This window comes from Gymnoscopelus microlampas (genome assembly GCF_963454915.1).
Source record: "Gymnoscopelus microlampas genome assembly, chromosome: 9".
Classification (NCBI taxonomy): Eukaryota; Metazoa; Chordata; class Actinopteri; order Myctophiformes; family Myctophidae; genus Gymnoscopelus; species Gymnoscopelus microlampas.
In genome coordinates this window covers 56,301,167-56,326,884 of record NC_139946.1, presented here as the reverse complement: position 1 = coordinate 56,326,884, position 25,718 = coordinate 56,301,167, and the positions used below count along the sequence as shown (strand labels likewise).

Sequence of the window (25,718 nt, the reverse complement as noted above, 5' to 3'; positions counted from 1 at the left end):
CACCCCAAAAAATCATGGATTGAAGGCGTGTGTCATTGATCGAAAATAAGTCATTTGTTGGGTGAACTACTTGTGTTGGTGGGTTCCCAGCATAAGAATGCATACTCAAGCCTTCAGAATGCTAACCCAAGCCATGGGAATGCTGTCTCAAGCCTAAAGAATGCTAACATGAGCCTTATGTATGCTATCACAAGCCTTATGTATGCTATCACAAGCCTTACAAATGCTATCTCAATCCTTATGTATGCAATCACAAGCCTTAGGTATGCTATCACAAGCCTTACAAATGCTATCTCAATCCTTATGTATGCAATCACAAGCCTTAGGTATGCTATCACAAGCCTTACAAATGCTATCTCAAGCCTTAGGTATGCTATCTCAAGCCTTAGGTATGCTATCACAAGCCTTAGGAATGCTATCACAAGCCTTAGGAATGCTATCACAAGCCGCCTTACAAATGCTATCACAAGCCTTAGGTATGCTATCACAAGCCTTACAAATGCTATCTCAAGCCTTAGGGATGCTATCACAAGCCTTAGTAACGCTATCACAAGCCTTAGAAATGCTATCACAAGCCTTAGAAATGCTAACACAAGCTTTCAGAATGCTAACACAAGCCTTAGGAATGCTAACACAAGCCTTAAAATAGTTGTTCTCTAGTGAGTATAAATTAGACTTAATGCTTCCACAATGGGGCCACACGTCAAAAGCATCTAAATGTATGGATTCATTTCAGCCTTGCGTGGTTAAAACCATAGTTTTGCTCTTCGTTTCATTTGTGCACAGTTCCACAAGTTTGATTCCAGTTCTTGGTTAAGTCAGTCAGTACATCTTAAGTGTAAGTCGTTACATTGTTGAGGACATTGTTTTGAGTCCCACATGACGACTGAACACACCAAAGAATCATTTCACAGCATGTTGTTTCTGTCGACTCACAGTGTCTCTACGTTATGAGTCTTTAGATGGTTCTCTGCGTAATGAGTTTTTACGCTACGAGTCGTTAGATGACCGACCGTGCATTTTGTTTACATGTTAGATTTTGGACTCTCAGATATCCGTAGTCCAACTGAACCGGACATTCATATCATAACATAAGTTTCATATTAATACTCAATTTCAATTGTACATGAAGTTGTAGGAAGAGACAACTTCACCTCTGTTCATGTTCCATCTGTAGGAACAGATAACAGTTTAACACCTCTAGTCGTGTTCCTGTAGGAACAGATATCGGTGTAACGCCTCTATTCATGTTCCATCTGTAGGAACAGATATCAGTGTAACACCTTTATCCCATAGATTTTACACAATGACTGAATTCAAGTTTAAATTCCAGAATCATAACTTTTATTGAATGATGCTTGATTTATTTAAGTGTCTCCTTTGAACCATTATTCGATTATTCCATATCGTGTGTAGTATTATTATTATTATTATTGTTATTATAATGGGACACACTGCTGTGCAGCAGAGACAACCTAGGTCTTCATGTCCAACCAGAAGTAAGACGACAGAAGTGGGTTTTATTTATATCATGTTGGAAATTGAATCGTTATTTGAAAACCCTATATTATGAAAGCAGTTCCTGCTGCTTGGCGCGTAGGACAGAGGAAAGAAACGGCAGGATTTATTCTGAACTTTTAGTGCCTCGTTTTCAAAATAGAAAAAATATATCACTTTATGCTGTAGTGGAGTGTATAGTTATATAATGGTTATAATGAGTGGAGTTTATAGTTTCACAGCTTTAATGCATGAATGCATCAGAAAAACAAAACATTAAAACGATAAAATGGGGTCCAAATGTATGACGGCCCGCTTGCACTACCTGTCACCTACCTATAGATGTCACCTGTCTTATAGCTCAGTGGTTCTACAAGTGGGATCCTTTAGGGGCCCTTCAGAGTGTTCCGGGGGGGTCCCCAGCCAAATGATTTATAGTTTGGAAACCAAATGGACCCCTTATGTGTCAGTAACTCTGAGAGTGTACAAATGGACTCTTAACGGGTCCAATTGGTTCCATGTGTACGATCTCAAGAGTAAAATGTACGCTGATGATACTGCAGTGTAGTTTAGGAGTCCCAGAGATCAAAATGATATGCTATAAAAATCTTCTCTTATGGGGGTCCCTAGCATACCTTTTCAAATGGGGGTCCGTGGGCTAATGTGTATCAATTTGGGGGTCCTTAACATGACACAGTTTGAGAACCACTGACCTAGCCGTCTCCTAGCTTACCAAACTAGTGCTAAAACCTATAGATCAGGGATTGAAGGAAGCGCTTATGTTTTCAAGATAAAAAAAAGAAATATGTTTTCTACTGGCCTGGTCTTCACTCTGAAGAAAATGACTTTTGTATTTTTTTGTTTTTTTACAGTATTGTGGTTTATTGTCTTTGCATGAGTTAACTTTTCATGTTAGTTTTGTATGATTCTATAGAATTTAGATTTGGACCAATCAGTTTCACTCGTCCCAGTCCAAGTATCATTGGTACAGAGGGAGATGGTTAAACCATTTTTATTGGTCCACTAGTTCCAGTCCAAGTATCATTGGTACAGAGGGAGATGGTTAAAGCATTTTGATTGGTCCACTAGTTGTGCTGGGTTAACGGACCACGGTTACTGTTGGCTTCCTGCTAGATTTCAACAATGATAGACGGCTCCTCCAACCAATCAAAATGGTGTGTTTTTGTTTTAATATATTTTGGTTTAAAACACTATTTGTTACAGGTTTTTAAATGAAACACTTTTCAACCTGGCCTCCATGTTCAATATTTCAATACTCCCAATATGTCAAGACAAACTTAAAAAGGAGAAAAACAAATCTGATCTCGGGTTTAAGGGGTTAACACAATGTAGCTGAGGTAAAGGTACTGTTGGCAGGTTTTAAAGCTACAATCGACGAGTTTTGCAGACGTTCAGACCCTGCCTGCCTGCCCGGAGCGCATAAGCACAGTCTATTTTCCCTGGCCAGGCGGGGATTTCTGTAAGGACATAAACAGTGACGGATTGGGGCTTTTTGAGACACTGGTTCCATTTGTACCTCTGAGGATCCCCGACCTGTTCATAGGCAGGTTGAATTTGAGTCATTTGTTTATGACCAACTGAAAACGGTCCATGATTTCATAATAGTAATATAATATAATATGATATCCTAGGGCCTAGGCTATGATATTTCTGCATATTTAACAGCAAGTTCTCAGAATGTCAGATTTATTGCGGTGGTATGTTTTATTTATTTTGTGACCATTTAACCAAACACACTTTAAAGAACCAATGTCATTGTTTGGAGCATGTTGTTAATGTGTGCATGTTGTTGTTGTTGTTGGCATATTTTCACTTATTAAAGAAAGATTTGTTTAAGACAACAACCGCTTCGTTTCATACATTCAGCCTTTAAACCTTTATGTATGCCTTGTCTTACAACCTAGTTTTAAAGGAATACTTTTCCCATCAATTATTCACCCATGAATGAGCCAATATTTTACTAATTGAAGGTAAAGGGATAGTTCACCCCCAAAATGACTTATTTTCTATGGCTTAGTCACCCCATGGAGACTTGAATTCATGGATATCTTTTAGTTTTTGTCTCATTCCTAAGACAATAATTTGATGACCAGCAGCGGTTGTGGTAGGAGACACAAAGACTCCCCTTCTGTTTCCTACCGGAGCCGCTTTTTTCTTTTTGGGTGAACTATCCTATCCTATCCTACTACTATAATTGACAGACTCGGCCGGGGTTCCCGAGCACAGGATCACTCCACTGGCCTCCAAACCTGCCACAGACTGTTGATCAGAGCTCTGGCTATTATTTAGGCTCCTTACCCCACCTCCATCAGTGATCAGACTCTCGGCTTCATTAATTCTCTGATTTGCCTATCAGACCCTCAGCCTGATCTGGAGACTTTGCCTCAGTGATCAGACTCTCAGTTGATTCATTCTCCGATTTGCCTATCAGACCCTTGACGCATGACTTTTTGTCGGACTTCGCATGACGTGTGTGCAGAGGAGGTTTCCCTGATAAGCCAATCAGACTCTCAGCTTGACTGATTGATTGGCAGGGCTTTGCTTAACGTTTATGTCGGACTTCGCATGACGTGTATGCAGAGCTATGACTAGGCCGCCGTCCTTCATAATTAAACATGGGCAAGGTTTCAGATTTACCTTTATCATTTTAAATATTTGGTCAACTGCTTTGTATGGGGAAGTAAGGATGGAAAGAACCATTAAACAAAAAGCGAAGAAAAGACACTTCAATGCAGAGGATTGTGGCAGTTTTGGAAGTCCAGAAGGCACCGATGTTTCCCACAGGAACCGCAATTATGATCCAGAGAGAGGACGCTATTCCATGACACACTCAAAGAAGCTGAAACCTGAGGGTCCTGACAAGCGGCAAAGTTCCAGCCCACAGAAATCTCTCCAGCAGTCCACCACTTCACAATCACAAAGACTTTCGAAGAGAGGTGACTCCTAAAAAAGATCTAAAGGTGGAGGACGATGAGGATGATGATGGTGTCAGACTGTTAGCCACACCATTGAGGGATGAGGAGGGATGACAATAGAAATGTTTGGGGACGATGACGAGTTTGAAGGGTGGTACGATGGTAATGATGTGTTGACTTTGAGCCACGAAAACACCAACCAGGTAGACAGAGAAGTGGAACAATACAAGGTGGGCACAGGAAAAAACGATGATGTCAATATTGTAGGAACACCATTAAAGAACGAGAAGGAAATCGACTATTTAGAAGGGATAACAGTCAAAATGTTTAGGGACGATGACGAGTTTGAAAGATGGTGAAAATGAATGTTTCCTACAGGAACCCAAACTGTTTCCCACAAGGTGGGCACGGAAAAAAACGATAATGTCAATATCTTAGGAACACCACTAAACGAGGAGGAAATTGACTATTTGGGATGACAGAGGAAATGTTCGAGGACTATGATGAATTAGATCGCTGCAATAGTGTCTTGACTTTGAGCCACGCAAATGCCAGCCCGGTAGAAAGAGAAGAATTGGAACAATACAAGGTGCACAAGGATAAAGATTATGTTAATGTTCCAACCACACCATTGAAGGATGAGGAGGAAATTGACTATTTAGGAGGGATGACAATAGAAATGTTTGGGGACGATGACTCTTTTTGTTTTGGACTTTGATGTCTAACCTCAATGTGTCATTGTAGCATCGGGCCCAAACAAATCAGCCGTCATATATGGCCACACACTTTTTTGTCCGGGGTTGGTCAACACACAAACACTCCACTTGCGTGCCTGTTGTAAATATGGTGCCTGTTGTCAATATGGAAGAGTCCAACCTCAGATCGGGCCTAGATGTGAGGGCCGCTTCCTCTAGTCCCTTTAATAGGAGACCAATCTTAACGAGAGCAAAACCGTGTTTAAAACATTCTCCTTGAACCTGGATCATCGGTAATTAACATTGTGAGAGTTGTTTTGGACTTTATATTATTGTTTTATATAGTCTATCTCCTATCACAGCAGAGTCAGCAAATATAGAATTATGTGCTCAGGAATGAGACAAACTAAACAAATCTCCATGGATGTGTTCATTTCCTCGACTAAAACTTGAGACGAAAAATTCCCGTCGACTCCCTTCAGAATCTCTGTTGTGGCCCCACAGTGGTGGAATGAACTCCCCACTGATGTCAGGACAGCAGAGTCACTGATGTCAGGACAGCAGAGTCACTGATGTCAGGACAGCAGAGACACTGATGTCAGGACAGCAGAGACACTGATGTCAGGACAGCAGAGTCACTGATGTCAGGACAGCAGAGACACTGATGTCAGGACAGCAGAGACACTGATGTCAGGACAGCAGAGTCACTGATGTCAGGACAGCAGAGACACTGATGTCAGGACAGCAGAGTCACTGATGTCAGGACAGCAGAGACAATGATGTCAGGACAGCAGAGACACTGATGTCAGGGCAGCAGAGTCACTGATGTCAGGACAGCAGAGAAACTAAGTGTGGAGGCCAAAATCGTCCCCCCAAAAACCTGTTAGGAGTACGTTTCAGGCAATTTAGAGTTGATTGGTAGTACTTTGTAGTGACTTTTTTTGGTCCCTAACATTCATCGAGCTCTGGACTTAGTACATTTATTTTTTCACCATTGCGTGGTCACTACCGAAACGAAAGTTTGTCACTACCGAAACGAAAGTTAAATCCGAAAAACCTTCCGCGGAGGTAGTGAGGGGTCCGTGAAATTGTTGCTTGATTAGACAATTAATACATATTTTTATATATCTAAAATGATATACCTAATCTAATATATATATATATATATATATATATATATATATATATATATATATATATATATATAAAATAATCTTTTGCAGGTCACATAGTGAAGCATTAATTGTGATCTTGTAGATCTTCTATTTTTCTTACTTTCAATTAATTAATTAATTGAATTAATATAAATAAATAATTAATTGTAATGAATGTGAAAAAAAGAACACTGGGCTTTCAACTATTTTTATATCTAATATAATAGCCTAATGATTACTGTGTTTTTAGGGGGGAGTGCAATATCTTGCCATGGATGAGAGGCGCTTAACCAGCGGCTTTGATAGCTGTGTTAATGTTATATTCTGGTGAAGTTATATTCTGAACATCACTTGTTGTATGCCAATAACAAATCTGTATGGAGTTTAAGTACTTGTTCCCACGTTCTCTGTCATTTTTACGCACAATTAGGCCTACATTACAAATAATTTGCTTAAGAAATCAAATTTTAAAGTTAAAAATGAGAAAAGATATCTGCAATCAGAGCTGGGCTGCATGGCCAATTGCTACGTGCCCTTGTATTAGGTGTTACATTGAATAATACATCTACAGAATGAATCTATGCTTACAATAAAGACGTGCACCTTAGACAGGATTTCTCTCCCAATGAGCGAAAGATTTTCAAATTATTTGAAACTGGTCCGCCATCTCTGCGGAGTCTGCGGTATGAAAGCCAATCAATGTCAGGTAAGAGCGGGTGTTATTTTATTACATTGTGTGTGTGTGTGTGTGTGTGTGTGTGTGTGTGTGTGTGTGTGTGTGTGTGTGTGTGTGTGTGTGTGTGTGTGTGTGCGCGTGCGCGCGCGTGTGTATATCAATATATAAATGGTCTTGTATAGGATCATCCTGTAGGCTACATTCCTCAAAGCCCCTTTGTTTAACTTATATTCATCAAACAGGTGGTTTAGGCCTACTTATTACATATGATAGGCTACGCAACTTTTGCTGTTTCTGATTAGCTAATTATGTCCACGGCACCTGAAATTTACCATATACACATTCACCAGCCTTCAGAATTGTTGATACTGTAGGCCTACCTCAGATTCCAAATTCACATTTGGAATCCCTGCGTTAATAATAATAATAATAATAATAAACTTTATTTGTATAGCACCTTTCATGACATGAAATGCAGCTCAAAGTGCTTTACAGAGCAATAATACAATTACAGAAAAAGTACAACTAATTTAACAATAAAGTTAAAAAAAAAGAAAAGCAAAAGCATAACACGACATTAAAATAATAGCAAAAAGGCATTAGGATGATGTTTGGACAAAGTATGTTATAATTGAATTCATTGTTAATGTTAAGTATTTATTATTTGAGACAAGCCCTCAGTCTAAGTTCCTGTGTCTCTGTTTCTAATGGCCATCAGACAGTACAGTATTTGTCCAATTGATGATGGGTCACAGAGGTCATGGCAGGTAAAGGATATGCAACCAAATAGTAAACGTTACATAATGGGCTAAACTCTACTGCCTAGCTGTTACCTAGCTATCCTGAATTATGTTATGCACGTCTTAAACTACATGTTTTAATCAAGGTAGCTTACTTCAAGGTCCAAGGTTACTTTATGTTGTCTCCCTTGGGAGAATGTGTCTTATAATTCACTACTTGTGTTGCAACTTGCAGGTAAAGCATTCAATGAGCCTCAGTGAGACCCCAACACACCCCTGGATCACAGTGCAAGAGGATGGAACAGTCCTTATGGCTCATTGCACCTGTAAGGCAGGCTTAGGAGAGGTGTGCTCTCATGCATATGCTGTGTTGGCTGATGTTGATAAAAAAGATGGGCAGGCTTGCACCCAGATGCCCTGCGCACAGCATGGAGTCTGTCCGAGGTGTCCCATATGCAGAGATCTGCAACATCAGTTTCAGTCACAAACAAGAGCCCTGTCATGTCCAAGGCCTTAGTTTTCCTGATATTAGGAAAGTCATCTGCAAAATACAGCATAGCTGTAATGATCATCTGACAGTGGTACAACTCTTAATATTTCCATAAAGTCTGTTGTAATTCCTGACAAGCTAAACGATATCGAAAGTTGTACTAACTAACGGGGGTTTGAGTTTTACTAACTAACTGAGGTTAACTGAGGAGGACACCAGGGAGCAAAGTAAAGCTGAAGATAACTTATGGTTTGATCAGAGGCCAGGATGAGTCACAGCATCAATATTTGGTGAGGCAGCCAGAGCAAAAAGACCTGTGTCCTCCATCAAAAGGATTTGCTATACCCGTGCTTGTTGATTCTCCAATGGTGCAGCAAGGTACATAGTTTAAAGCACATTTTTGGTAGAGGTTTGGTTGTATTACCCTGCCACGACGAGTCGCACAGACACTGCAGCCACAAAACAGCCACTTGAAATAGGATAATACTGCAGTAAAGCTGATGACACAGATATCTGCACATCTGGACACGGTCTGGCGGAAGCGCTTTCATAGGTTGACCTGGGTACCCAAGACAAGGAAATGTGTGGAGTGCAGAAAACAAGTAGTATTGCAGTAACATTTCTAATAGTAAACATGGCCAAACACAATCAATAATCAAAGAATATGTCTGATTTTGTTACCAGCATGCAAGACCTCCTGATGACCTGATAACATAACAGAAAAACTGAAAAAAATATATCTACAGAATATTAACCATCTCATCTGTGTATATGAGATTGTTATTGGACTGTCATGACTCATAAATTATTACCAGATTAAATTATTAAAAAGCAAAGAAAAGCCATATATTTCACTGCCACCTGTTTACAAAACGACATCATTCAAATGTGTGATGTACATTGCTGTGCTACACAATGTTACTGAAACCCATGCTATTCTGAAGGGACAACAGATGGATAAATGTTGCACAGAGCACAGCAAACTCTGACCATCTTGTCAAGAGATGTAGGCTCTCGCTCTCCTGGAGTTGCAGTCTGGTAGAGATAGAGATGGGTAATGTGCTTTGTAATATGGTGTACTTGTCCCTCACAAGACCAATGACCCGTTCTACATGGATCCGAACTGCTGCTCAGTCCCCTCGTTGTCTCAAGTTCACATGGGTGCAGTTGCTTTTTCCCTTTAGTGAAGTCAGTTATTTTGAGATGAGCACCGTGTTAAGGCCAGGGAGTGTATCATACCATATCCCACTATGAGAATGAATATTCATTTTGATTATGTCTTGTGCTGGTCATGCAACAGTTTTGTAAGATCTATCATTGCACAAACTAATATGTCAATACAATGGTAATCATATTGACAGATTGATTGATATAGTGTCTCTATGAAACAATAATGTAATTAAAAACAGACACAGTCACTACTTGAGGTGCATTGCTATGCACGATGATAATGTAACTGATGTTAACCATGACTCCTAATGATTTGTTTTTATGTACTTAGTTTTACCCATTTTGGGTTATTTATATGGTATTGGGTTATTTTTGGTTATTTTTGTACCCAACAGCATGTATATTATTTGTTTACCTACATTGCCTGTGGGCACAATCCACTTTTACAATGTGTAGTTCATTTGACTGAAAGAAACTACTATAATGGCGGCCGTAAGCGGCGAACGCGCGACGCGTCTATCTATTGGTTGAACCCTACGTCTGACGTCACTGACTGTATCCGGAAGTGTTTTAGCGCACGCTCCGATCCGGCGACCCAAATGAAAAGAAAAGGTTTGTATATGTTTTATATCTACATAGCGAAGTCACAGTGTCTGTGTTACGTTAGTTAACACTACCTATAACATCAAGAAGTCTATATTTCCCCTATTTGATCGAGCCCAGAGTTAGTTGGTTTGGCTCAGTGGCTAATGTGGCTAACTATTATGCTAACATGGACCTATTGGCTTAGCGTTCGTTTTAAAGACAAGATAATTCTGATATTCTGACGTTTCTGGTTGCATATAAAACGTAGCACCTGGTGCTTTTCAACTCCCAAATGTTCCATGTCTGCCAAAAAATAATGTTGGTTAGGTAACGTGTGAGTAGTGGAGTGGTGGGAAATACTCAAATGTTTTACTTGAGTAAATGCATCAATACTGCAATGTAGAAATTACAAGTAAAAGTCCAGAATTCACTTGAGAATTTACTTGAGTAAAGGTACAAAAGTATTGGCATCAAAAAGTACTTAAATTATCAAAAGTAAAAGTACTCAAATGTTTACATGCCTGCTGCAAATAAACTATGAAAAATACATGCAGTACAACCCAGAATGTTGAACCCCTCCTCCTCCTAATCCCTCTGTCAAAATAGTGCATTGAATGCAACTAGGGCTGCAACTATCCATAATTCTTATAGTGATTATTCTAACGATTACTTTTTCGATTAACCAAATTTGTTTTATTTTTTATATATTATCAAATGGATCTTTTGTAATCAATTCAACCGATAGTTCTTAATTAACCGTTGCACCCCTAAAAGCAACCAATAGATGCATGTCATGTACTGTATAGCATGTTCCACTGTTCTTCTGTATCTTGTACACATTATTATGTCCATTCATTTATCTGTGCCAGATCTATGGAACGCCAACCCCTATGAGTGCCTGCCTGTCACTGTCATGTTTACAACCATGAACGAGATGGCCACTGCCATGCAAGAGGGAGAGGATGACTCAGAGAAGCCTCAGAACCAAGTAAAACAACATTTAATGTATATTCACTATATATTCAACAGGGTACTATTGAGGTAGAAGATGTTTAAAATGGTAGTATTGAAAATGGAAGCAAGACATAGACTATGTTTTTTCTCTTTTACAGTATGTTTTAGGCATTCCTTAAGTCACTAATCCATGGTTACTACCAAAGAATATGGATTTAAGTTTAAAGCAAACAGCGCCGTGACTACACGTGTACATGTTCTAACACACACTGTGTTCAACATGGCTCCTCCTTCAGTTTCGCATCATCAAATTACTCTAGCACAGTGTTTATCAACCCTGGCAAAGGGCCCAATTTTGGGCCGCGAGTACTGCTGAGGTGTGCCGCAACGTTTGAAGAAAGTGTGAACCCAGCCCCTCGAGAACAATAGCGGTGATTGTCCGTCAATCGATACGGCCATTCAGTGTAGCGACCATCACCCATAGGAATGCAAATATGTTGTCCTACCTGGTACTGTATAAAAGGGGCACAGGGTACATGCTTTGGCACTCAGTATTATTACTACAAGATGATGAGAGCTCCACCAGCAAAGAAGAGATGAACCCAGGGCCAGCCGCTAAATTCTAGGTGTGCCCTGGGATATATTGGCTATGCCAGGTGTGCCTTGGCACCAAAAAGGTTGATAAACACTGCTCTAACTGAAGCAGGGCCTTGTTTTTCAACCCAGTTTTAGATGTTGCCTTTGTCATTTCCCAGAACTCTCCACCGGCGAAGCTGCACGCAGCAGCTCTGAGAGCAGACATCACTGATGCAGAGGGTCTTGATATGAAGCTGGAGGACAGAGAGACCGTCATTAAGGAGCTTAAGAAGTCACTTAAGATCAAGGTAGGGACAGTGGCCCTCATTTATCAACGCGGTGCAGCCCGAATAATGAGCGTACGGCGTAATCACCGCACCTTTCGGCATTTATCAATATATCCTGACGTGGGCTTCATCCTACTTTACGCTGAGATCTCACGTCTGGTCGAGACCAGTTGTTGACGTTGGCTGCGCCCGTTTATTCCATCCTAGACCTGCGGAGCACCATTGTCTGACTGTCTGACAAGCATCTGGACACATAATCCACTCCTAAATGTATATCTACACTAATAAATAATCGCTGTGAAAATATAACATTTTATAAAGTAATTTAAACAAACTGCTTTAACAGTCATTCAGTTAAGCTTGCAGATCTGCATGGCTGCATTGGCTATTTGAAAATAGCAGATCTACAAGCTCACAACAGGTCGCATTGCGACGCGTTGTGAGCTTGTAGATCTGCTATTTTCAGCGTGGCAGCGCAGCAGTGCTTCTGCGAGAGAATTTTCGGGAGCCCCGAGCATCTTTTCACTGACAGTGAGGTCTCCAAACTTACAGTAGCTTGTCCTATGTTATGGAGTTATGTCATAGAGAGTTATGTAGGCTACACAACCTGGCTGGGTTAAGGATATAAACCCGACGCTCCAATATTAACGTGGCGGCACGGAATCAATGCATTCCGCCCGAGTCTCATGTACCGCTACGCTACGGACACGGACATGAAAGACAAAGTTGGGCGGGCGCGTGTGTGTGTGTGTGTGTGTGTTTGTGTGTGAGAGAGAGAGAGAGAGAGAGAGAGAGAGCGAGAGAGAGAGGCGTGTGCGGCGAGGCCAGCGGGGGAACCTGTTTCTTATTGGCTTTTCATGTCTTTGGTTGTATTCTGGTTCGTCTTCATGTCGTAAAATTGGGGCGTTTTGAGAAAATTTAAGGGCGTGTTATTTAAATTCAGCCGTGACATTTATCAACGCTGGGACCAAGTGTACGCTCGGATCAGCTGTGTAGGATGCGTTGATAAATGTGACTTCGACGTTGTTGTACGGCCGAATATATGGAAAAATATATGGCGGTTTATACGCTGCTTTGATAAATGAGGGCCAGTCTGTGGTTAGAAATGGTGTTTCAATGTAAATTTGTGTTTTAATTAGTTTAATCACCTGACCATTAGCTTAAGTTCTCAAGTGGTACTTGTCTGGCACTCACTATACAATCTATACAAGTGTTTTGTATAAGTGGACCCTCAGTCCACTCAGGATTTTGTAATCGGATAAGTGAAGTAACGTCCTAAAGTGTTCAGTCTGTCATAAAAGATAAAGAGTCATTGTGATCCCAACTGTGATCCAATCCAGACACTAGAGAATCCAGAGAATATTAGTACAGAACTTTAGAAGAGTGGTTTAAAAAGGAAGTGTAAATAAATGGAGGTAATGTTGTGTTTTCCAGGGAGAGGAGCTGAGTGAGGCCAGCATGCGCTTGAGTCTGCTGGAGAAGAAGCTGGACAGCTCATCAAGACGCAGATGAACGTGTGGAGAAGATACAGACGCTGACACTGCTCAAGAAGACACTGCTCAAGAAGAAAGAAGTAGGATTGTTTTTCAAAACATGCACTTGCATGTGAGCTGTAGTAATTGTAACATAATCACATATAGGCTCAAGCCCTATAGTCTCAATATACACACCACTCATAATTGACTGAAGGCAAATGTACGTCATTCTCAAATATTCATCCATATACAAGCCATGACTAGAAGTAAATGCAACACTGGAATACACGCTTAAAGTAAGTAATAGGTGCTCTGCTCTGCTGCTGTAAAACGCTTTGAATAGAATAAACTTTCACAAGTTGTGAAATCTTTCTTGCCACTGATGGAAGTGATTCAGCATTTTGGAGATATCTTCTTCTCAGATGTTTAGTATCAGTCTGCTCCATAACAGCAATGTTTTTCTTAGGGGAGTTTGAGGAAACCATGGATGCTCTGCAGGCCGACATCGACCAACTGGAATCCGAGAAGGCAGAGCTGAAGCTGCCCATCAACAGCCAATAAAAGATGACCATCGGCGGGCTGAGACGAACATCCCATCAGGCATAGCTGACATTGTCTCAGGGATGTTGGGAGGGTACGGAAATCAATCTGACATTCATTGTATTGTCTTCGTTTGCCACATACAGTACAAAATTATACTTTAAAATACTTTAAACTTAGTTATGTGGTGAAAGATGAAGTCAGACCCAGGTGCTGATTAAACCCCTACGTGACCCTAACACCCGCTGATTCCCTCTCTGTCGCCTCTTTGTGTGTGTCTATGTATCTTGTTTCCTTTCCTTTCCGTCTCTGCACCTCCTTATAACTTACAGAAAAAACAAAAAGATACCTGCACACTGAAGTCATACTGGCTTCTGTCACTTCATACTGTAGTTGTTGTCTATACTTGTCTGTTTTGCTCTTGCATGCCAAAGATTCTCAATACTTAATTCCTAGATGTTACACTGGATTTCGTTGAACGAACTCATGTCAACACAATGTTTTTGCATAACCCAAAAAGCATTACTTCTATTTTTCAGTGTTTTTCCAGGTCTTGTGCTGATAACTAATATCTCTTATCCCCACAGCAGGCATGGTGTCGGGTGCAGGTGTTGGACTCTCCACTGCTGACACTCTCTCTCAGAGACTCTGCATCAAACAACTGAAGAATGAGAACAACAGGCTCAAGGTGGGTCAGTGTCTTTAACGTGTCTTCTTCATTTAACCAGACAGGTTATATAACAAATTTGTTCTTAATAAGCAGAAATGAGTGTGTTCCATAGACTTGGGCCGGTGGGGGGCATGACATTGGATTGAAATGATTATGGCTGTTAGTATAGAGTGAAATACTCACACTATAGAGCCTATGGTCTCCATATTCCCTCTTCCCATCGAATCAGGAGAATCTCTCTCATAGCAACATGCCGGAAAAGGGTCAAAGATGTGATTGTCTACCTGGGAATTATGTTTTCATCACTGCCGATCGGAGCTAATAAATACTGTACCTACTAGTCATTATTATGTCCCAGGAGCTGATTGTAACCTTTACCAGTAAAGATAAAAGCTAGATGTTAGTTAGTGGAGTTTTTGTACAGTGGGAAAGGGGCTTAAGTGTATTGAGGACAGAATGCTACTTAACCAGAAACCACGGTATTTGTAAGCTGTATCTACTACAAGCTTTGATATGTCCTTTGTGGTACTCTGAGGAGAGCAGATTTCTTCCTGCAAAACCACATGACCTTTTTTTGTAGGCGTTTAATACAAGGTTTAGTATTCTGAAGGCTTGTGACTTTAAAACAAATGGTTGGGCCAACTGAGCACTATTGTCAGGCTGTGGCCATGGTTGGAGCCCATCTCTGCCACTTGTATGAAGAGTAACAAGAGAAGTTTCACTCGGTCATCACAGATGCAGAGTGGGGCATGAAGCTGGGCAAATTATTTTTGCCCTAAATGCTCAAAATAGGGACGCCAGGTTGAAAGTGGACAATGAAGTGGAAACAATGATGTAAATATTACATTTCTGTTAGTTTTAGCCAACTGTTTTTATACAGATGAATAGAAACTATTCTAATGATTTATGCAAAATAATTGCAACTAGCTCAAATAGTTGCTAGAAGGTGATTATGCAATAATTGTGACAGGCCTAATACAGTACATAGCCCTGGGTAGGCCACCCAGCCTGCCGCATATATGTGCTCTGTGGTGCACCCCGTTCTAGATTATCCATGTGTAACTCAAAGAGTGTGCAAATTTAACCATCTGGTCACCGTTATATTTAACTGATATTTGTTCCGTATTTCACTGTCCAGAGAAGAGCATCAAGTTGAACATGTTAATCCTCTCCTGTCAGATTTCCATTGGAATCCCTTTGTACCGTATCAAAGACATTAGGATGTTGTATGGGGTCGGTCCAGCCCTGGGGTGATTGTCCCATTGACTTTGAAGGTCTGGTCACGGCCCCCTCCCCTCGCGGCCACGTCATTGCATCCCGTATCACCAGCAAAAACCCTGATGAGGTATGTGCCACTGTCTCTCTCTCCACAACGGACGTAGAATTTATACACAGTAAAACCCTCAGTGCTACTGTCATTTATTTAACTTAAAAAAAAAGTCCAAATTGAAGGGGCTCTGATGAAGTATTTGTTTGATGTGTTGTTGTTGTAGGGTTTCAAGCTGAGCTCGGGAACGGTCCAAGTGCTGAACCTCCGCAGCAATAAGAACGTTTGGGGTTACTTCAGCGTGGTTGCGGCTGGAGGCCTGCATGAGTTTGGACACTGCTTCTCCTGACACTGCTTATCCTGGGGAGAGAATCACCAGCAAATCAGAGGCCATTTGGTGAGTACACTCACCCTCACTGGATGATACAGTGTCAGTCAGTGAAAAATGATGGAAATGTCAATTCTGCCCTTTGTTCATGGGAGCGTTCCGTATTTGGGGCACTTGCGCAATATTTCCTACTTAATTAAGACCTGGAACTGTGTCATTTTTAGATTTGAACTAAAAAGCATTATTTTACACTTTGGGCTATTCAAAAATAGCAGATATACAAGCTCATGCCGCGCTACAAGCTTGTAGATCTGCTATTTTTGAAAATTTGTGAAAATGTGTGCAAATCTTTGAATATATATATTTTTAAAGCGAACATTTTTAACTCAAATCGTTGCTTCTGGGGGGTCCCTGGAACAAAATATTTTGATGGGGGTCCGCGGCCAAATACATATAATTTTGGGGGTCCTTGACATGAAAAAGATTGAACACCACTGATATAGAAACATACGTTTTTCAGAATACTGTTGAGATTTAGGAGACATGTAGAATCGGCTTCAGGTCTCGATGGGTTAAAGATGCTATCGATGGCCTGGGCCGCAGTGTGGCGGTTCAGGCACCCTAGGCTGCAATGCCAGCCTGACAGCGTGTCGCGGGTTCGACTCCCGATCCCGACGACCTTTGCTGCGTGTCACCCCCCCCCCCATCTCTCTCCCCATTTCCTGTCAGTCTACTGTCATCTATCAATAAAGGCAAAAAAGCCCCAAAAATATATTTTAAAAAAAAAGAAAAAGAAATGCTTTCGATTAGTACTTTTGAGAGGAGCTGCTACATGTTTCCATAGCCATTCATGAATTGAACTCAACTAGGTAATAAGCTCACCATTCAACATAGCTTCAAACTGCATGCAGTGACATTAATAAGTTGTTAATGAGGTTGTTTGACTCTTTAGTCTGGGTAAGTCGGAAAGAATAGTGCAATTCCCCAAAAATCCAAACTATCCCTTGAACTCTGTAACCACTTAAACCCTATATTCTTTGTTGACCGGGGTCCTCCAGCGGTCTAATACTTGATCGCTTCTTTTTTTCTTCCCTCTACACCCATGGTTCTCAAAGTGGGGTCCGGGGACCCCCAGGGGTCCTTGAGGGAGTTCCAGAGGGTCCCCAGCTAAATGATTTCCCCTGTCCAAGTCCTAACCTACCCCATGTCCTAACCTAACCTACCCCCCCCCCCCTCTCTTTCTTTTTTGTACATATTTTTCACCCTTCATACTTCATACCAGTAACCTGTAAACTGCTTGTATGACATTCTGTATAGTAGTGTGTATATCTGTCTGTCTCTTATATGTCAACATGATTTGTGTGCGTGGGGATCTCATCTTAAACAAGCTACGTGCTTAACTGAGCTATCCAGTTTAGTAGACCTTGTATTGCGAATTTGTACTTCCGTGTACTGTTATGTACTGCCATGTACTGTTCTCATGTCTTACTAAATAAAGTACATCAATCAATCAATCAATGATAGATTAGGCACCAAATGGGCCCTTATGGGTCTGTAACTCTGAGAGTGTCCAAATGGAACCAAATGGACCCTAACGGGTCCATTTGGTTCCATATGTACACTCTCAGAGTTAAATTAACATTGATTTTACAATATAAATTGGGGTCCCAGAGATATAAATGCCATTAAATGGGGGTCCGTAGCCCTAATGCATGACAAACTGGGGGTCCTTCAAATTAAAATGGTTGAGAATCACTGCTAGAGCCGTAAAAATCTTCTCTTATGGGGGTCCCTGGCATATCTTTTCAAATGGGGGTCCGCGGGCTAATAAGTGTCAATTTAGGGGTCCTTGACATGAAAAAGTTTGAGAACCACTGCCCTACACTACAAACATCTTCATCTGTAATAATGACATACCCCACATCAGGACGCTAGGGTTGATGGGTTTCTGTTTTGTATGATGTGAACGACACCCAGTGAGATTTTAACAGTTGTCTTTGTCTCTACATACTGTAGTAACATGGTGGTGGCTGTGAAGGAACTGTCTATCAGGGGGGACTTCAGGACCACTGTAGAGTACCTCATAAAGAGCTTCCAGCATAACCGCATTGAGACTGGCTGGCTGGACAGGCTCTTCTCAGAGAAGATGCAGGTACAGCCATATCTCCCATTTGGGGGCGACCTATGAGGGACATGTAGCATGTAGGACCACATTTCTTATGGCAGTGGTATTTTTTCAAAGACCCCCATATCTTCAGAGTTACAGACCTGTTAAGGGTCCATTCGGAACCCCCCCCCCCCCCCCCAAGGAACCCTGAGGGTCCCTGGACCTCACTTTGAGAACCACTGTCTTATGGCATTAAGAAATCACTGTAACCTCAAGTCATTGTTGTGTTATGTGATGATGATTGTACGACATGGATCTAAAAATGTTATTTTGCCATTATGTCCCCATGCTGTGTTCTAGTCAAACAGAGTGTACGCAGTCAAGTGTGTGATTAGACTATGGTAGATGGAAGCTTGATCTGACTGGCATTGTTCTCATTGTTCTCAACACATTGAAATGGCCACTTTGTTTTAGTTTTATGATAAAACCGAAGACCGTTAGGATGAGTATAGTGCTGTGTGTGCAGGGCAGGCAGAGCGTCCGGACACCATGCTGGGGATGGTGAGCGGTGCTCTCCATGTAGCCCATGTCAACCTGAGGAACAGTGTGTCCAACTTCCTGCACTCACTGGAAAGGTACAAAAAGAATAAACAAAGTACCGTCTTAACCCATTTTGGGCGGGAAGCCCTTTTTGTAACTAGACCTTTCAGGACGGGGACCCCTTTTGGGGTTGTTGTTGCTATGTACAGTACATAGCAACATACATTTTTTTGTAATTATTGAAGAAATATGTTTTTCAGAAACTTAGGTCTGGATTTAGAAGGCGTTTTTAGAATGGGCCTCAGGTTTAAATGGGTGTCTGTCCACTAGAATATGAACCTGCCCCCAGATCTGCTGATGTCAGGATAGAAAACACACAAGCCTCACAGCTAGAAGGTCCTCGGTTCGATTCCCGCCGGGGACGCTGTGGGCATCAGTGCCCATACCCTAGGTGGGGTTGTTGAAGGGGCCTTTCTGTGTGGAGTTTGCATGTTCTCCCTGTGTCCCTTAGGGTAGGTAGGTACCCTCACAAAAACATGCAGTAATCCTGGTCTCTATACTGCCTCCCCCTGGTGATGGAGGGGAAAGGAACTGGTTGGAATAACGTGTTCCTTCCACGCACTACGTCCAACTGTGGAACCTCCCCCCTGTCAGGTGATAAGAAGCGCCTTGCTAGCTCCTCATGCATTGAAGGAGGCATTGAGCTCAGTTCTGGGCTCTCCCTAGGCTGGGAGAGTAGCGGCCAGGATTACATAGGCAATTGACACTGGTAGAAAACCATCATGAACCATGCATCTGCCGAGGTGTATGTCCATCGCCTCAGCGACTGAGGCCTTCTGCTCTCATATGACGGCAGCAGCTGTACCACCTACTGTACATGAAAGAGGAGGTGGACACATTGCTGTTTAATGTTTAGAACCTCAATTAACCTTCATCGTATGACGCTGTGGCATGCTGAAAATAGCCGATCTGCAAGCTCACAACACGTCGACTCGCACCCCGGCGCGTTGGGAGCTTGCAGATTGCCTATTTTTGGGGGGTGACCAATGCCTATTTTTGGGGCATTTTGTGCACAATCCTCCCTGCCATTCTGATTTGTATATACAATATTCAATGGTTAAACTTGGTTAGTACTGTTTGTTTTGTATTTTGCAGGTATCCCATCACTATCGGGAACACGACTTGTGTTTTTGAGAAGGAGAATGACCCGTCGCTGCTGCGCTCGCCCTCGGCAGGAAAAGTCATCCAGTACACTGTAGAGGACGGTGGGCACGTGTTCTCTGGCCAGTGCTATGCTGAGATGGAGGTGTGATATCCAGATGAAAGAGCAAATTCGGCCTAATTTCATGGACATGAATTTATAGATGTAAACTGCATTAACATGTGTGTTTTCCAGGTGATGAAGATGGTGATGACTCTGACCGCTTCAGAGTCTGGTTGTATTCATTATGTGAGAGGGCCGGGGCTGCACTAGAGCCTGGCTGCGTCATTGCCAAGCTCCAACTGGACGACCCCAGCAGAGAGCAGCAGGTATATTATGTGGACTACGCCTGTTCTTGTGTCATTGCCGATCTACAAGCCTGTGAGCTTGTATGTTCACCTATTTCGGCATCCCCAGAATAGGGACGCTAGGGTTCATATGCTCCTCTAACTATGTGTTTTTGTCCCTAAGGCGGAGCTGCACACAGGGGCCCTGCCCACTATCCAGGCTGTAGCATTGAGAGGGGAGAAGCTACACAGAGTGTTCCACAGTACACTGGACCACCTGATCCACATCATGAATGGCTACTGCCTGCCCGAACCCTTCTTCTGCATCACGGTCCGAGTTCACGCGTGCACAAGAAACAAACACCTACCTAGCTAATAGCAACACAGTACAGTGGTTGATAAACATGCTGTTCTTTCTATCTCCCCAGCTTAGGGAGCGGGTGGAGAGGCTGATGAAGACCGTGCGAGATCCCTCCTTGCCAGTGTTGGAGCTGCAGGACATCATGACCAGTGTGTCTGGTCACATTCTCCCTGCTGTTGAGAAGGCTGTCAAGAAAGACATGACACAGTATGTCAGCAACATAACCTCAGTGCTGTGCCAGTTCCCAAGCCAGCACCCAGCAGGTAATGCACGAGCGCTCGTTTCTAAATGAGGCTGTATATTTATTCACATGATTCAGACGGGTTCTTTCTTACTTCAAATCAAGACAAATGGTTTAATTATGAACATGGAATGTTATCCCTCATTTCCAGATCGCCAACATCCTCGACAGCCATGCTGCTACTCTGAACAGGAAGTCAGAGAGAGAGAGGTCTTCTTCATGAACACTCGGAGCATTGTGCAGTTCAGAAGTGAGTATATCCTAGGATATACTAGCGCTCTTTCTGCCCGTCATCCTCCACCCTTCACATATCATTGTTTTGAAGCTTAGGCTACTTAGGCGACTAACCAAGGGGCAATGTGAAGACCTGTTGAGTGTTGTTCAAGTGTTCAAGTGTGTATTTGCACTTCGTGAAGAAAAAAAAGCTGACATGGCCAACCTGCTCAACTACATATTCTCCCACGCCCAAGTTCCCAAAAATAATCTCCTGGTCACTAGTTAGTGTACAAGTTGAATGAACACTGGGGATTTGACTGTGTACGTTGTCCTCTTGCGTGTCTAGGACCAGCTGTGTGGGGCGAGATCCCACCCTCGTTGATGACCATCCTGACCGAGCTCACCCAGCTCAGCAAGACGACCAACGCCATTCAGCTGAATGAAAATGGTATGTGTCTACAGCACACATACAAAGATGCCCCGTGTGAAACCGTTAAGTCACCACTTAATCATTAAGGGGTGACTTAGCAGGATGCATTAAGGTTTAATGCATCCTGCAGCAGCTATATTAATTCATGACCAACTGAAAATAATTGATGCCCAAATTATTTTACACTCCCCCAGGTGCTGATAGCCTCCCACCTGCCCTCCTATGAGCTCAGGCACAACCAGGTGGCCTACACTTGACGGACAGCACTTCAAACTCAGGGTGGAGCGACAGCACCTGACAGTCCATGTCATAGGTATGGTATGAGCTCAATACCCCCCCCCCCCCACACACACACACACACACACACACACACACACACACACACACACACACACACACACACACACACACACACACACACACGCAATGCATGCATGCTCCATCAGCTGTGTAGACTTCATGTTATGTCTTACCTTGTCTTTTGTATGTTTTTACAGGACTGTTCAAGTCTCTGAAGTGGTCAATGAAAGGCTTCAAACCTTAATGGTTGTTACAGTGCGCTTTTTCGAGACAGAAGCTCTACTGCCCATTATACTCGAGAAGGTGAAGTTTGCCACAGGACGCAATGAGGACTATGTCAAACAGGCAGTGGCACCAGAGGAGGGCCAGAAAAAGGTGTTGGATGACAAAATAGATTGTAAAATGTAGGCATTTAGCAGATGCTCTTTTTCATACTGAGAGCAAATATGACAGTTTAGCCGGTGAATTTGAAAGACGCATGCATGAATGCTTCTTCTATCTAACCATTTGCAAAATACTGCTTCACCTGTTTTTCACTCCCGAAAGCTTGTTCTCAAAGTTTAAACTTGATCTGCTAATGATTTGTGAAATGTTTCAGTTCCAGAACTGCAGGCACTGAGGCAGCATGTGGGCGACCTCAATCACTCTGCTGGGACAGATTTGACAAATTTAAGTGAAGGCCTCACCCAAGTAATGCCATCTTTTTAACTTTAACCTGGTTACTAAAAGTTTTATGAGATTACAATTTCATTTGCGATAAACAAATGGTATGTTGTAATGCAAATGAGCTGAAAGTAGTGGCAGTATAACTATGATCTATGGTCTCTTCACTTGACTCTACAGATATTTCGAGACATTCTGACATTCTGCATTTGGGCAAGGCCCGTTCTCCCGCTCTGCAATACAGACACGACACCCGACCAGGCGTTTGGAGCAGGAGGACAGCATGGGCTGTGTCATTGTTTCTATTTAGAAAAAGAAAGAAAAAATACACGCAAGAAAAACACACATTTTATCATTTATCATTGATATTATACACACATTTTTCAGTGTCCACACCAGCCATAACTGGTGTGGACTAGTCTAGGGGGACAAATGTCCGTCTTGTGACATGATGTCATCAATAGATACAATTTTGGTTTGATAAAAAGTTGGGTTTGAAAATCAGACATTTATCTATGCTAGTATGGATAGCTGACTCCATTCATATTTGTTGAATGATTTTTGATTCTCTTTGTTTTATTTCCTGAAAAGCAAAGTCTTAACATTTTATTTACTTGTCTCTCAATCCATATTTTTTTCTTTTATGTCAAAATGTTATATACAGTCAATATATTTTAACCGTTCAAGCCAGTTGTCACAACACTAATTCCAATACTATATTGGATTATTACTGTGTTACCGATGCAAAATGGAAACAATACCTCTGCAGAGCAGGCAGGCAAATGCCTGTTTGGCAACCGGTGCCTGTGGTTCCACCAGCTCCTGGGTAGCAGACACTACACCTTGAATTTTCTGTGTGACCTCTTGCAGGCCTTGAGCTCCATCTAGAAGGTCGCCCACATGCTGCCTCAGGGACTGCAGTTCGGACGGCTCAGTTCTGGAACTGAGACATTTCACAAATCATTAGCAGATCAAGTTTAAGCTTTGAGAACAAACATTCTGGAGTGAAAAACAGGTGAAGCAGGATTATAGTGCATACTTAAGCACTTGACAGACTTAATGCTGCTGTGAGAAACATGGGATTAAACTAACGCATTAAAGTAACTGTTTTCCTGTTCTCTGTTATACATTATAGTTCGTAAGTACAGTAACCAGGTTAAAGTTACTAAAGTTAAAATAATGGCACTACTTGGGTGAGGCCTTCACTGAAATCTGTCATGCACGTCCCAGCAGAGTGATTCAAATTCAACAGCTAAGAAGTATCACAGTAGCTCTCACTCTCGATAAAGCATATGTTAATTCCAAATATTAACACCTCAGTCTACAGTCTTTCTATGCTTATGTGTTCACTAATGATTATTTGTCCTAGTGTCTATGCTGACCTGGTCTTGGCTAGACACCTGTCACTCCCCTTCTCAGCTCATGTGTGATTAGAGCCTGACACTATAAAGAGGAGCTGTAGCCAGCTCTCGGCTATTCCCCCCCAGCACCCCAGCAGAGCACAAGAGTTTATTGGTTCCCTTGACTATTTGTACTTTCTTTATTTCAGTTACGATGGGCTGATTGTAAGTGTTTTTAATGTTTGGTATGATTTTCGTTATTGGTTACTTTGTACTTTGTCTTTTGGTAGTTCATGGGAGTCTGGTGAAAGGATACAATTGTAACTTTAATTAGAAATATAAATAAAGATTATTTATTTAACTGCTGTCCCTTCACCTTCTCGACGATGACAGGGAGTACTGGTTCTGCTTCGACAAAAGATTAACATGTATTTGTCCACAGACCCCCATCTGATAAGATTTGGTTTTAAATATACTTATTTTCAGGTTTGTGTTTGCTAACAATGTGTGTTAACATCATTTATACACTAGTCTTGACTTTCTTTCTGATTCAGATTACACAAACTAGGTATACCACCTGTTTGATGAATGTAACCGATATAGGGTGATGAGTTAAACAAAGGGGCTTTGAGGAATGTTCAGGATGATCTTATACAAGACCATAGATGTATATAGATGGATGATTACATTATATGATAAGATGGCGGACAAGTTTCAAATAACTTGATCATTGAGAGACAAATCCTTTAAGGTGTGCATCTTTTTTGGAAGCATATATTCATTCTGTAGATTTATTATTCACTGTAACACCTAATACAAGGGCACAGAAATGTGGCAGTCATAGGGGTCTTAAACGTTTTCAGGCCAGGGACCCCCGTTGGGGGGTGGTACAGCATATATTGTATAATGCAGGGGTCTTCAACGTTTTCAGGCCAAGGACCCCCTAGCTGAGAGAGAGAGATGAAGCAGGGACCCCCTCTATATTGTATAGAATGGTGTTTCAGATATACTTTTGCTGCTCTTTTCTCCCTCTACACCTATAACTCTTTGCCAAAAATAGCCGATCTACAAGCTCACAACGCCTCGCACTGCGAGGCGTTGTGAGCTTGTAGATCGGCTATTTTTGGCTAAAGTTCTCCTCAGAAAAGGGATGCTAGGGTTCAAGTGGTTAATATAAAAAAAGAAAAATCATATCACACAAAGATTTGGCGGACCCCTGTAGTAACTCTGAGGACCCCCTGTTGAAGATCCCTGGTATAATGTATAACATTGTGTTTCATATGTATAGACATACGTACCATGTTGTGCATTCAAGCTATTCAAATAATTCATTCATTCATTCATATCCACTGCCATTAGTAAACATACTTTACTGAGAAGAATGTAATGTAATACTATCAACAATCTACCACACTTTAAGTATATTTTGATGCCGATACTTTTGTACTTTTACTCAAGTACATTTTCATTACCAGACTTGTACTTGTAACAGAGTGTTTCTACAATTGCAGTATTGATATAATTGATTCATTGATATTCATTGTTAAATAAATATTACAATGTATGTCTATTATTATTATTATTATTATTATTATTGCTGTTATATATTTCGCTAACTTCTTCTCTTAAACTTTTAAATTAGTGAAATGACGTTTGCATTGAAAACAAATGTATCTATTTTTGGTTCGTGCGCATGTGCGTGCTTGTAATAGTGTGTGTGTGTGTGTGTGTGTGTGTGTGTGGGGAAGGGGGGCGGGGCTTTTGTCGTGTTCGTGTCGTGTTTGTGTGTGCACGTCATAGAGTTGTTTGGGTGCGTGCGCATGTGCGTGCGTGTAACAGCGTGTGTGTGTGCGGGCTGGGGGGGGGGCTGTGCTTGCGTACACGCGAGAGGGCATTCCCGGGGATGCCCTCTCGCATGTACGCATGTCTGCTTGTCAGACCAATCACAGCCCTTGTTGTTTTGTCCCGCCCCTTAAATCCACCGTTCTTTCA

The 25,718-nt window shown here is 41.8% G+C and overlaps 2 protein-coding genes across 9 annotated transcripts in view; both read left to right on the top strand.

The window, feature by feature from the left end:
* Positions 1-9,926: 9,926 nt before the first annotated feature.
* Positions 9,927-24,750, top strand: LOC311052254 (dynactin subunit 1-like). 8 transcript variants are annotated; one of them, XM_084067141.1, is made up of 19 exons: positions 9,927-9,970; positions 10,813-10,931; positions 11,653-11,781; positions 13,195-13,333; positions 13,702-13,869; positions 14,363-14,463; positions 15,625-15,790; positions 15,939-16,109; positions 18,057-18,192; positions 19,843-19,993; positions 20,084-20,217; positions 20,360-20,506; positions 20,604-20,799; positions 20,929-21,027; positions 21,340-21,441; positions 21,618-21,736; positions 21,921-22,098; positions 22,322-22,413; positions 22,567-24,750. In XM_084067141.1, exons 12-16 carry the CDS (start codon positions 20,465-20,467, stop codon positions 21,647-21,649), a joined length of 471 nt encoding a protein of 156 aa, XP_083923267.1. In that variant the 5' UTR covers positions 9,927-9,970; positions 10,813-10,931; positions 11,653-11,781; positions 13,195-13,333; positions 13,702-13,869; positions 14,363-14,463; positions 15,625-15,790; positions 15,939-16,109; positions 18,057-18,192; positions 19,843-19,993; positions 20,084-20,217; positions 20,360-20,464; the 3' UTR covers positions 21,650-21,736; positions 21,921-22,098; positions 22,322-22,413; positions 22,567-24,750. The 8 variants fall into 8 exon arrangements, with proteins under 8 accessions (XP_083923267.1, XP_083923266.1, XP_083923264.1 ...); XM_084067140.1 differs by having other exon boundaries at positions 22,322-24,750; XM_084067138.1 differs by having other exon boundaries at positions 21,921-22,413.
* Positions 24,113-25,718, top strand: part of LOC311051675 (uncharacterized protein) — a gene marked incomplete at both ends in the record, with an annotated part of 49,894 nt that continues 48,288 nt past the window's right edge. The window contains one exon of the mRNA XM_084066258.1: positions 24,113-24,122. Coding sequence (XP_083922384.1) covers positions 24,113-24,122 — 10 coding nt within the window. The remainder of the gene's footprint in view (positions 24,123-25,718) is intronic.